Source organism: Epinephelus fuscoguttatus, linkage group LG21 (assembly GCF_011397635.1).
Source record: "Epinephelus fuscoguttatus linkage group LG21, E.fuscoguttatus.final_Chr_v1".
Taxonomy (NCBI): domain Eukaryota; kingdom Metazoa; phylum Chordata; class Actinopteri; order Perciformes; family Serranidae; genus Epinephelus; species Epinephelus fuscoguttatus.
This window is the reverse complement of record NC_064772.1, coordinates 13,074,489-13,087,237: the sequence shown is the minus strand read 5'-3', so window position 1 is coordinate 13,087,237 and position 12,749 is coordinate 13,074,489. Positions and strand designations below refer to the sequence as shown.

At 43.5% G+C, this 12,749-nt stretch overlaps 1 protein-coding gene across 4 annotated transcripts in view; it reads left to right on the top strand.

Annotated features, from left to right (window-relative positions):
* The window catches only part of LOC125881876 (rho GTPase-activating protein 21-like), a 111,771-nt gene that overhangs the window by 39,429 nt on the left and 59,593 nt on the right, over positions 1-12,749 (top strand). The window contains exon 1 of one of the 4 annotated variants that reach the window (XM_049565297.1): positions 10,792-11,421. The exons of 1 other annotated variant lie outside the window; for it this stretch is intronic. In XM_049565297.1, coding sequence (XP_049421254.1) covers positions 11,110-11,421 — 312 coding nt within the window. In that variant the 5' untranslated portion in view covers positions 10,792-11,109. Of the gene's footprint in view, positions 1-10,791; positions 11,422-12,749 lie in introns of those variants that run through there. 2 more of the 4 variants (XM_049565295.1, XM_049565296.1) reach the window with 2 other exon arrangements.

Here is a 12,749-nt window from a genome sequence, read left to right as displayed (position 1 = left end):
TTAATGGAGCCCTTTCAGACCTGAGTGACTTAGTTTACATTCAGGGCGGACAGGTTAGTCCATACGTCCTATTCTTGCATTTTGGTAGCCTCACGTCTTGAATCAGGGGTTTGTCTGCGTGTCTCAGTGTCTGATGGATGATGGAGTTTCCAGACGTGGGCGGTTAATGGTGTTGGGTGGGTTCAGGGTAGAATAGAGGTGTCTTATGTTGGGTGAATCCTGTTTTACTTAGGGCTTTTTTTTTTCAGGCGACTTTCTAGAATCACTTTAGCACACAAGCTAAGGGTATGGGGAAAAACTGATTCTTAGATGGATCATGATTCTCTTGAAAGATTATATTTTGATGCGGGAATTGGCTTTAACAATTTTGTAAGACTGGATTGGACAGTCCTTGCCAATACAAAGTCCTGCCCTCCTTAGTTACTGTTGCTAGGTCGAACAAGCCTGACAAAAAGACACATGGTGACCCCATGGCCATTTGGCTGGATGCGGAGTGAGGCAGAGTATGGTGGGTCATGCCTACACCATCCTAGGGGAAAATAAACCTTGGCCAGTTGCAGCATTGTGTACTAGATAGTTTTAGGCTGTCTTTGTTGCTTTGATTACAAACACTACTTCGACAGCGCAATGTGGCGTCCCAGTAATTAACTGCTAGCTTGTTGAATGAGCCAGCCTTTTGCATATGTGCCATTTGGGCCTCATTTGGAAAAGACTGTTTAGATTGTGATTGATAATTGATGTGGCAACTTATTCTTGCAAGACGAGCTTAGCACATGGCGTATCTAAGTATAACAGGAAAGGGGAAAGTTGATCGAGGTTCTGCCGGGCACCAAGCTTGCTCAACTGTTTTTGGAGCACTGAGCGACAAGTTGGCATACATTTGTTACAACTATTGTTTTACTAAAAGACAATAGAACTAAATCTATCTGTTGTATTTTAGTTATTATAATTATTCCTACTGGACAAAAAACCAAACAGCTAACATCTAGCTTTTTGTCTTAAGTGGGAAAGGTCACAATTGCCATTTATTCCTGGGACAAATGACTCTGTAGTAGTAGGGTATTTATCTGCTCCAGCTCCGACCGCTCCAATCAGCAGTGATGAAAACACGACACCTGGGATGACGCACTCATTTATGCCCCTTTTTTGGCACAATGCAATGACGGGCTGCCACAAATAAGTAACAGTTATAAAATGAAGTAACCACCACAACATTTTCACTGGTCTCTGTGCTGTTTTCTACTGTTTATCCTATACAGAAATCAAAAAAATTTGATGCCTCAAGACACATCTATAACTCTTGTATATAGCATCGTAGCCCTCTGAATCAAATCAAGAGGTGCCTAGAGATTCCCACCACTGACTTAAACCCTGTGTCTGACGTGTTAAATTGGACCCATTGATAAAGACGGCTCTCACAGGTTAATCCCTGGTCACTCACGCAACACCTGCCACTGCTACTGCAGTTCAGACCTGGCATAAACAGATCTACTAAACAGATTTGTCAACCTTAAGTTTATTAAAAGTGGTTGCTGTGGTGCTGGCACTGGAAATAGCACATGGCTGGCAGTTATTTTATGTTTTCCTCTCAGTCACGAACACCAGTTCACTTATAGGAATTATGTTGTATAATTTTGTAGCAAGGCTATGTTTTTAATTGACTTATATCCATATATTTAAAAATAACGGGTGAGCTTTACTCCCGTCTGGTGCCAACTAAATATTTCAACAAAGCTACAGTATAGTATAAAGAGCGTAATAATAATCGTAGAGTTACTACAAAAAGCACATTCACTCCTTCAAACTTAAGCCAAGCAATGTTAGAAACATTGCACAGAAGCAGGGTTTAAAGGTGGGTCAGATAATGCATGTGGACCTACTGATCTTTGCCTTTAAACACAAGCTTATCTCACATCACTGTGTCAGTCTGACAGGAGTATAACTGTCTTCATTAGTGCTTTCTGATAATCTGAGGCTCTTTCTTGCTTCACTTCTTTTTAACCATGTGGTATCTCCCGAGGGAAGCTATCTGAGCGATGAGGAGAGATGCAATAATTAAACAATGACGAGAGGACTTTATTTTTTTACATTTATTTATTTATTCAAGAGGTGTTTGAGACGGGGTGGGGTACGGCTGTCATCACAAACATATTTGCTCCTTTTTTTTGCTGTCTGAGAGCAGCTGCCGAGGAGTGAATGAGCGGTCTGCTGAATGCTTGATTGGCAGAGGCATTTGTGTGGAAGTGTCGAGGGACCCTCTGGAGACAATTGTCCAGATCAAGCAGGGCTCCTTCACTGGGGGAGCTCGCTAATACGCTGAGCTCATGTGAACCCCCCCTGGGCTCTGAGGCTTTTGTCTTCCCTGTTAGTTTTTGGGTGAGTGTCCAACCCACAACCTCTCCTCGCTGCAGCCACAGCTCCTTCACAGTCTTGAAGGAAATCCCCTGTATTTTTTTTTCTTTCTCCTGGACGTTTTTTGCTGCCGCGTGTTCCTTCTCTGCTCCACACAGATGGTCTCCATAGCAAACTGTGAATTTTGATAGTTGTTTTTGCCAGTGGAAGAGAAGAGATGCAGTGGCTCATAAATATGCCGTGGGCATGACTCACAGGGAGTTAAACTGGTAGCTTTTGGAGCTGTTGCGTCATGACTTATGTTTTGGTTGGATACTTTCTTGAAATGAAAGGAAAGCTGTTGCCAACTTCCTCCTCACAACAAAAGCATGCATGAGAAAAGGCAGTCATTGTGTTGCTAGTGGGTTTTAATATGAAGGCTTCTAATGGGAGCTTTGACAGTTGTTGCAACATGATCATTTCTTGAGGGAAACATTGGCTCCTACTTGAAATTAAAATGTGAGTTATACATGTGGACATACTCATTCTAGTTCCTACATATTTGATGACCCAGTGCTGCAACAATACCAATGTTCTACAATACTACTGCATGTTTAAGGCAGGATAACTGAATGACAGTGGCAGCTAGTGTACTTATTACACTTTCTATGTGACCTCCAGCAGTCTCGCATGGCCAGACCCATCCCCACGGTGCTGTGGCAGCGCTAGAGAAAGGTGTGGGAGCACATGTTATTCTGCTATATGGGAAAATGCTCTGGCTTGTTCGTATCTTTACTGACCAATCACAGTCTTCTTTGGCGACAGTAAGCCCAGGATGCAGCGGCGGTGCTCTTGCAAAATAGTGTCTAAGGTGAACTTGTTTTGGTAGAACATTTTCACATGGGGAGGCGAACCCTGACATTAAAATGGCTAATTCTTTACAAAAAAGAAACACCACAAAAACAGCAGGCCTAACAGATGTGTGTCGACTGTGTGATTCAACTTTTAGTGATTAAAATAATCTAAATTATATGATAATTGGTGCTCTGGAGGTGAAGCATGACTGTGCTTTTGCTTTGTAGGAGCTCACTGAACCCATTAAAATTACAGACAGTTCTCTCGCTGTATTTGGCTTTTGCAGAACAATGTAACGATGATATCACAGAAGCTCGTTGGGAGTGGAACGAATCAGTAAATTGTTGAAGTCAGTGTCACTGGTGCGTGCTGCTGCCAGGGTAAAAACATGTGGCGAATCAACTCTGACTGGCCATGTCAGAAAACAGATCAACATCAGGCATGAGAGTCCTGCGAGATGGATTCTGAGCTTTTACGGGGTGCGTTCACACATTGTTTTATTTGTTGTAGGTCTTTATAACAATTCACCAATAGAACAAAGAGGGCAAACCTAATGGCATGATCCAAATATTCATCAAAACTTGCCAGTTTCAGTGTGTAGTTGTTAGCTCAGAGGTTGTTGTTGGTTGTTCTAGTGGATGGGATTTTGAAAATGGTAACAGGCAGATAGTGGAAGATAGGGAGAATGCATGCCTTAATAGTCGGCCAACAGCGGGCTCAAAGCCACGGTCCGCATCCAGTGTGCCACACAAGACCGCCAGTGCATTGAACACAAATATACACAGAACATGAAGCTGGGGCTACAACAAAGGATTACTTGCACAACCAATTGATCGACCCAGGGCTGCAACTAATGATTATTTTATTCGTGTCCATTAATCTGCTGATTATTTTCTTGATTTAATAGTGTTGCTGCTGAAACTTTATTTTCTCCTCCAACAGAACAACAGAAAAAGCCATGCTGCACTGCCTGTTTCAAATTGTATATTTCTTTCATTGCTTTAAGCAGACTGTTTATGATATTCCCAACTGCAAACAGCTTCTCTCGCTTACTTTCTTTGCCCTCATTTACTCTCTCAGTTTCGTCATCTTCCCTTTAGGAGAGAAAGTCTGGCTTTGTGTGTGCACTCCCTCCTCTCCTCTGAGCGCATTGGCATATGAGAATGCAGTAAAATTATATTATACACCCTCATATGCAGTACCTGACTCTGTTATTGCCTCCTACGCTGAGATTGAGTTACTTATCTGAAGCTGAAATGCAATCAATCTGCTCCAGTATCTGCCTAATCAACGCCGGGCAGCCTGCTACCTCCTCTGGGTAGTCGATTGTAGGGTTCATACCCCTCGGTACCCCCTGAGGGTTGTATGAAGAAGGGCATTATGGGTGTGCAGTGGTGTGGGCGCATAGAGGGAGCAGTCTGTTCCCTGGCCCTCATTAGCCAGTCCTTTGTTACAGTAAGCCATACCTCGCGGAGCCCAGATGCAGCATGTCCAGATTAGATCTTACACCCGCCAGGAGTCCTGAAAAGCCACCCCGACTCGAGCCTAATCCTCCCGCAAGACTTTCTCTTTTCTTCTCGCTCTCTGTACCACACACAGACACACACACACACACAGCTGCAGATATATAAAGTTGGTCACACACAAGCACCAATTGGAGACTTCAAAATTACTTATTGTAGTTTTCAGAGGCCTGTCGGTGCCTTGTGTCTTTAATCCCCGTCCAGAGATCCTGTCAGCTGCTTACAGACCACAGGCCTTTTTTTTCCTCCTTTGTTACACAAATCAGAGCTGCAGATAATCATCTAATAAATCCGCGACTCCAAGATTTGAGTGGATTAAAATGAAACGGCGTCATGAAACAACCTGGTTTTCATTGTGTTGTGTTTTCCAGAAATGTAAACATCTGAAACAAGTTTCACAACTCAAGGAACACAACTTTGGCTGTTAGGGTTTGGATTTTAAGGATTTTTCTGTGGTGAGTGTTGACGTACTGCTTTACATGTAAATATCAAAGACCGAACAGCAACTTTTCAGCTAAAAAGTTTAGCTTCTTTAGCCTTTTCAAATGCACAGACTGGACTTATCTGCCCTGGAGTTTCTGAACACCACTAATGTAATTTCATCTTAAATACGACACACCAAAAAGCTTGTCGATTTCTCCATCCTTGTCTTTATTTCACCACAGCTGCAGTCTGGATGTTGTCTTTGGCCCTGCATGTCATGTTGTGTGAAGCCACAAGGCCATTTGCAGAATTATCAGCAGGGGGACTCCAAGACCAAATTGCTCTGTGTTGGGTCCAGCAGCCTTGAGCGGTAAAAGCGCAACACATACATCAGCTAACCCTCCATCTGTTGGACAGTTATTCATAGTACCGCTTTCCACACCTGCTGGTAGAATTTCATAGGTGTCTGTGGCCACGCTCAGTGGCCTTCATTGGTATTATTATTATTATTGGATGGACAGCGTTGCTTACAATTTACACCTCTGTGTGACCTCCATAAATTTTTTCAAAGCATTTTCCGGACTGGTGTTAAAGAGCTGCGGCCGATTTATTGTGCATTTGAACATGGTCATCATCCCATTAACCTGTTGCTGCTTTTGTCTTTTTTATATCAAAGTCAACAGAATACATTGTCGCACAGCCAAAATAAGCATTTTGAGGACGTGACTTCAGACTTTGGGAGTTGTTTCTGGCCATTTTTTCCATTATCTGACACAGGCCCCATTTACACTGGTAATTTCAAGCACTTTAGTACACTCATATCACATCAAGGCATCCCTGTTGGCCAGCTCATAGATCTCATTCCAACCTGTCTTGGTTTTCTTGGGCTGTATGCACATCAGGGTCACTCCCTTCTAGTTCAGAGAGTAGTGTTTGGTAACTCCCATAAGCATCAGAAGATGAATAACCTCTGCTCTTTAAGTTGTAACAATAAACAATTAGCAATAACACAGTTGATTCCAATTTATAGACTGTGAGGAAGACAAAAGTTTCAGCATCTTCACTGGCTCTAAGTGAAATTCTGTGTAGCTTCAGCTGCCTTTATCACATGGGTAGAAATGGATATGATAGGACACTGGAAGTGACTATTTCCACAGATCGCTTACCAGGCTTGGTCAAGATGTTTGGCCTTACAGCTATTACAAACTGATTACATACTTGCCCATCGCCCCCACCTTTGTTTTCCATACCAGTGTCCATGTTGATCAAATGAAAAAAAACCCCTCTGATTTGTAAAATACTAAGCGTGTTATTAATACCATGGACGCTACAATCATAAACTAGAAGTGTCTGTGCCATACAGCAGCAGCAGAGTCACAGCACAGAGCTTCGACCACAGTATGATGACGTGATCGTAGTGAATTCTGCCAGAAGCAAGCCGGGACCTTATTACCTATTACTTATCTTTATTACTACTGGGGTGACTGCAGCCTGAATGTTGAGGAGACCAAGGGGATGATAGAGGAAGAAGCATTCATTCTTGGGTGGAGAGTCCATTCTGTAAGAGGAGACGGAAATGAATAGGAAGAGGGAGCCACCGCTGAGCCCAAGCTGCAGCTGCAGCCCAAAAGAAATAAACCTTTGCAAGTTTATTGAAATGAAAAGCAGGCACTGCCACACCGATTTTGTTTTGTTCAAAGTAACTGGAAGATCTAAAGAACTTACGTTAAAGGTCAGAGTAAGAGCTCTTCAGATATTGAGCGTCGTTGATGAACTTTTCTAGCACCTGTTTTTTAACTGGTGGGAAAGTTTTCTTAGCAGGGTCTTCCTATCTCTTACTGATGTAGTTACAACTGGTAGGAGTAAAGACAACTTGTCAACCTCTGTCTACATCTAGTTGTATTCTAATCCCTCTAGAATGCCTGTTGATGGGATAGCTGTCCGATCTGCCCAATATGTATGAGGTGTAAACAGGCTCATCGTTTCTGCTACCTGAGAATGTTAAAGTGTTGAGGCTACACTGTCGTATTCAGTGTAATGCTTTTAGGCAGTCAACAATATTCACATTTTTCTTTTGTATTCAGGTAAGCCTCTGATGAAAATTGCCACAGCACTTCTCTGAAGTAACACTGTTTACCGTGATTCATTGATATGCCGGGACATGATTCCTCCACTTACCTAACTCTGCAGCTACAATTTCTGAGATGACCTGAATTATCCTCGCTGTATCAGTCCTGCCCAGACATTAAGTCATGATCCAGCTTACCCACTAGTAAACAGAGCAAAACTAAATCCAAAACACACATAAATCCTTTCCTTTACTTCAGCCTGTTTGCTGTAGAAAGCATCCTCAACGCTAATAATGTTTGGCAAGTCTCAAATCACCTCCTCTGCACTATTTGCTCTCACCCTTAGTCACACCGATCTATACATAAACATGGAGACGCACACAAACCTTGAAATCACATGAGCGCCCACGGAGAACACCCCGGTTCAGCAGCCGACATTGTTGTGGTGTGGTTCGTTGCCACGACAACAGCACAATATTTCTGGGGCGGCATGTCTAGTTTTTGTGTCTGCATGGCACCAAATCCACTTCCTGGCCAACAGGAATTCCATTCAAGGATCTTTTTTCCCCCCTCCTTTATCATGTGTTTTAGATTTCCAGGAATAATTTAGAGACGTATATGATGTGTGTTGAAACCCTTTAACAGTCTGAAATTTATTAGTGGAGGTAAGAAGCACTGTTTGACAGGAAATTTTTACCTCTAATGGGCTTGTAATGCTCATGTAAATTCACTTATATATATGCAGTAGACTGTATGGTTCCCATATATAACCATTCTTATGAGACATAATCCTTGTTTTGGCTTCCACAGGTCCAGTGTCTCAACTGGCTGTGTTTGGCGACGTCTATTTCTGCCATCTTTTCCATACAGAATACCACATGCTATATTGAGCTGAGTGAATGTGGTAACAAGATGCTCATAACAAAACGCTGAGAGGGAACATTCCACCACTGGGTTCCTGATGTTGTTTTCACGGTCACCACCGTCTCGGATGGCAAATATTCCTCAGAATCAAAATAGACTGGTATTTACGTTTTCGCCATTTAGCAGGCGCTCTCATCCAGAGCGACTTTACAAACCACAGCGCCTGTTGACAGACAGACATTGGAAGTGAACCAGTAAATGCCCAATTATTAACTAATAACTCACCCTGGAGACGCAGTGAGGTATTGAAATTCAAAATAGACGAAAGGCAGACCCATTGTCCTCAAGCAACGTTACACAGACTTATTCAACATTTATTAACAGGCCATCTCACAGCACATAGTCCTGATGTTGCTGTTGGAGCAGCACGAAAGCTCCTGAGAGCCCTGAGATGAAAATGTGATTAAATATTAAATTGATGTTTTGGCCCTGCTCTCTACCAGAGAGATTTACTAAAAGGTATCAGGGCTGAGTCCATCCTGCTCCCAACTCTCTCACTGCTTCTGAAATAAAGGCAGCTGCCAAGCCTCTGCGGGGTTTTGTTTACCTGGAAGGATTGAGGAGGTATTCCCCTGTGGCATGGCCGGCCCTCTTACGCAATACTGCGAATACTGCGAAAGGAGATTTGGTGGTTGCAGGTGGTGGAGTTTAGATTCACATGAGGCTCTAATTCAGAGCAGATTGCCCTGAGTGAGGAGGTGGGGATTCACTGTCACAGTCAAGATGATTTTAGCCATTATGGGACAGTTTTAGGGATTGAACATGTAATCTTTGGGTTTGTGACAGCTAGATTTGCTCCATTGTTCCACACAGTCAGCACAGTTTAAGAAATTACTTGTAACAGAACCTTCTTGTAAAATAACATCAGCAAACTAGATACTCCTCCTAATGAAACCTCAAATTGGGTTTAACAAGGGGATAATTTTACTATTTTACTTTTCTTAAAAGCTCTGCACTCCCACAGAGGAGTTTTCAACTAGTCTTACTAATAAAACCAAGTCAGGTTGAAGTTAGTTGGACCTGGGCTGGGAAATGAGTGATGTCACTACAGGGCACGAAGGAGGTCTGCGCACTGTTGGGTTCCAATTAAACAGTTTATTTCTCATTTTTCTCCTTTTAAGGCAACGTTTCAATCCACAGGATCTCCCTCAGGCCACCAAACTCTGTTAACTAATAAGAATGCAGCCCAGTTGGCAGGAAAAAATGTTGGCATCGGGCATTTCTGTAAACCACTGATACGTTACATCTGTAGGTTTCATATGTATCATCAACATCCCTAAAGTGACATAGTCTACATTACATGTTTATGAGCTGAGTCTCTCGTGAAGGGAGAGGGTGGTGGATGGTATGACACCTAGGCAAGACATCTGCCAAGGAGCAGACCACTTTTCAAGACCAGTTTTGTTTTTAACAAGACAATGTGGCATTTCCAGGAGTGGTTGTGGCAACAAAAAACAAGTTTACAAAGCGATGTCGACACATTTCCAGTGGTGGTTGTGGTGACAAAACCTGGTACTTTAAGCCAAAACAGGATTTTTTCCTAACCATAACCAAGTGTTTTTCGTGCCTAAACATAACCACACATAAACCATGGCGAGGTCAGAACATACAATTTAAAATTTAAACATGAAGAAACACAAGATAGTGAGGGAGCTGTCAATCAAAAGTTCTATAATCTTGACAATCTTTAGAAAAAGTCAATTTGGCAACATAAAATACCTGGACCTGGGTGGACTGTAGGTGTGTTGGTCTGATAAGTCTGATTGATTAATGAAAAGTTATGTAATGCTGTCTATTGTTATATCACCAAATCCTGCTTCAGGCTAATTTCATACTACAGCAAGCATTATGGTACGTTTTGTTTTATTATCAATCACCTGGCACAGAACGGAGGCCATGTTCCCTGTTCCCACTTTATCAACTTTACTCCAGCATCTGTCTTTTTATTTGGCATGTCTGTTGATATTGTAAAACAGTTAAAAGCTTAACCAGGGCTGTGGCTGCAAATTCGCTTTTAACTACATGCTCTATATACATTATTCTGTTGCATTGCTTATCCTTACCTAACAATGTTTATCTGTATGGACCCTATTAAATAGACAAATAAATAAATATACAGGAGTTACTGTGTGTTTATGCAACTCCTGGAAGTCTCTCTGACCACAGCGCCTGCCACCCAGGCGTCAGGTCTTTGTAGTTTCCAGATGAGCTGCAGGCATGTGAAGGTGGGTGGGTCGGCTCGACATTTTTGTGCCTTATAGATTTCACAGAACCCATATGCTTCCTTATCTGTATTAGCCCCACTTGACTTCTTCCACCGGCTGTGAAAACAATCCAAGTTATTCCCGTCTCCTGGCAGATAGCAGCTTTGCTCTGCTTGTGCTTCCTGCCCGAAAAAAAAGCCTTTTTTGAATGTTCCTCATATTTAACTTACCTTCGACTTGTGTGTGTGCTTCTCGTCTTCTCCTTTCATTTGTTCTTATGATTTATTGATTAACACGACACGTGAGTCTGTTGGCGAGCTCACAGCAGCTAAAACTTTTAAAGGCTGGCGGTAGAGGAGGAGAGTTAGAGAGAGATGGAGGAGACAGGAAAGGAAGAGAATTCACTTCAGGCCGCCTGGTGTGTGTATGGGAATATGTGTGTGTGCGTGCATACTTCAGAGAGAGTTTTGTGTGGTGAGTGGGTGGGTGCGTCAGTCAGTCGGCCCGGGCTCTCTGCAGTGCACTCAGCTGCTGTGCTCTCCCCTCGGCTGAGTGGAAACATCATGTGTGTGTGGGACGCCCAGAAGAACAGCCCTGTTTCTCCAAAACCAGAATAGACAGTTGAGGACGGAGCTAGGAGGGAAGAGGACGCAGAATGGACTTGACCAGAAACTTGGAATAGAGGACGTAGAAAAGAGGAACCAAAAGACACCGAAAGTGGAGCATTGTTGAGGACGGTTTTTATCTATTTGATCCTACCACCTCAAACCTGGCTATGCCATGCTGGCCCAGAGGAACGGGCTCCCTCCAGGCTGTAAGCCTGTTCCTCTGAAGGATCACCCAGACCTGCGGGATGTGGACGTGAACGCTGAAGGATGCTGCTCCCTCTCTCCTTCCCCGTCATCCGGAGGGTGTCCCTGGGCTCGGTTGGCCGGGGTGGACGGCTGCCTGTCGGAGCCGTACTGCCTCTGGTTTCAGCTTTTGGCCAGAGCTTACTGGGGAGAGGTGGAACTGGGGCTCACCAGTCCTAATCGCAGCGTGTCATGGGCTCGGCTCAGAGAAGCCTCCAGGAAGAACTGTGTCCGATCTCGGGTAAGGACAGCCATGCATGAGAAAGATGGAGAGCATCCTTGTGGAGTGACATTTTGAGGAGGCAAGCTGTGATGTAACTTTGAGGCATTTAGGATTACCCTGATCTGCTTAAATATGTGTTGAGGTGATATCAGTGTTTGGCAGATGTATGTAGGTTTAGATAGGAAGCATTTGATATGGGAGGAGAGGTTAGGGGCGGCTACACTTTGTTGTGCTGTCTAAGGAATTTAGCGTGCGTCATCCTGCTCTCCAGCGGCAGGGTAGTCCTGTTTCACTGACCGATATCTTTTGTAATGCGAGTGTGTGTTTGGGTTTTAGGTTTCATTTATTGTTGGTAGTTACACAGCGACACTTTGCTGCTGTCAGAGGAAGATATTATTTATTTTCCAGCTGTGTGCATTTTAGAATTTCATCCTCTGCCATTTCTTTTTCACAAAGCATGGACTGAAGCTTAATGGAATGAAGTCATTGTGCAGTGGTGGAGCACATAGAGAACTGGAGGCATATTCTCCTTTAAGTATAGTGAATAAGGGTGACTAATGTTAAAGTCTGTGGTCAGAAAGGGAGCGAAGTTTGGAAAGAAAAGGCGAGAGGGAGTGGAAGAGGTAGATCCATGAGGTCAGACGACCCAGGAGTGACTCACGCACTTAAAAAAGCAATAGTGTGGAGAAGAGCTGAGTCCACAAGTAATGCCATTCAAATCCATCTCATATACATAAAGAAGCAGGAATAGGCATGCAAATGCACCATCCCGCAGGCTGCGACACCATATGGCAGCACACAGATCAAACCCTCAGTGGCACATAATGGTGACTGTATTGATGAACAGATTGCATGCATAATTGAGTGTCAGGTAATTGTGTGAGCTTGTTTGGAGCAGATTTACAGTATTGTACCTTTTCGAATGTCTTTCACTGAAGAACGATGCAGCTGTAGTTTCCCTTCACTTTGTGCCTTGCTGCTGCCTCTCTTGCTGTATAATTCAACATGTTATATATAGAAAGAGATGGAAAATGTGTGTGTGTGTCTGTGTGTGTGTCCCTCTTCCATGGGGCATTTGAGCCAAACGGCTTAGCTATTGCATAATACAGCATTAAATTTTAAGCGTGAAATCAAAACAAACAGCTGAGCTGGACTGTCAGCTCTCCCCTCCTCTCTCTGTTACATTGTGGACTGTGGCTCTCTGCCAGCTCCACACCACTGAGTATTGGTGGTGATTTCACCAGTCATACCATTAAGCCCACACCCATCCCGTTCTCTGGAGGCCCCTACATCTGCTGCTCCCAGACAGGCCGAGGAGAGGTGCGGATAGAGAAGCCCGAGGGGTG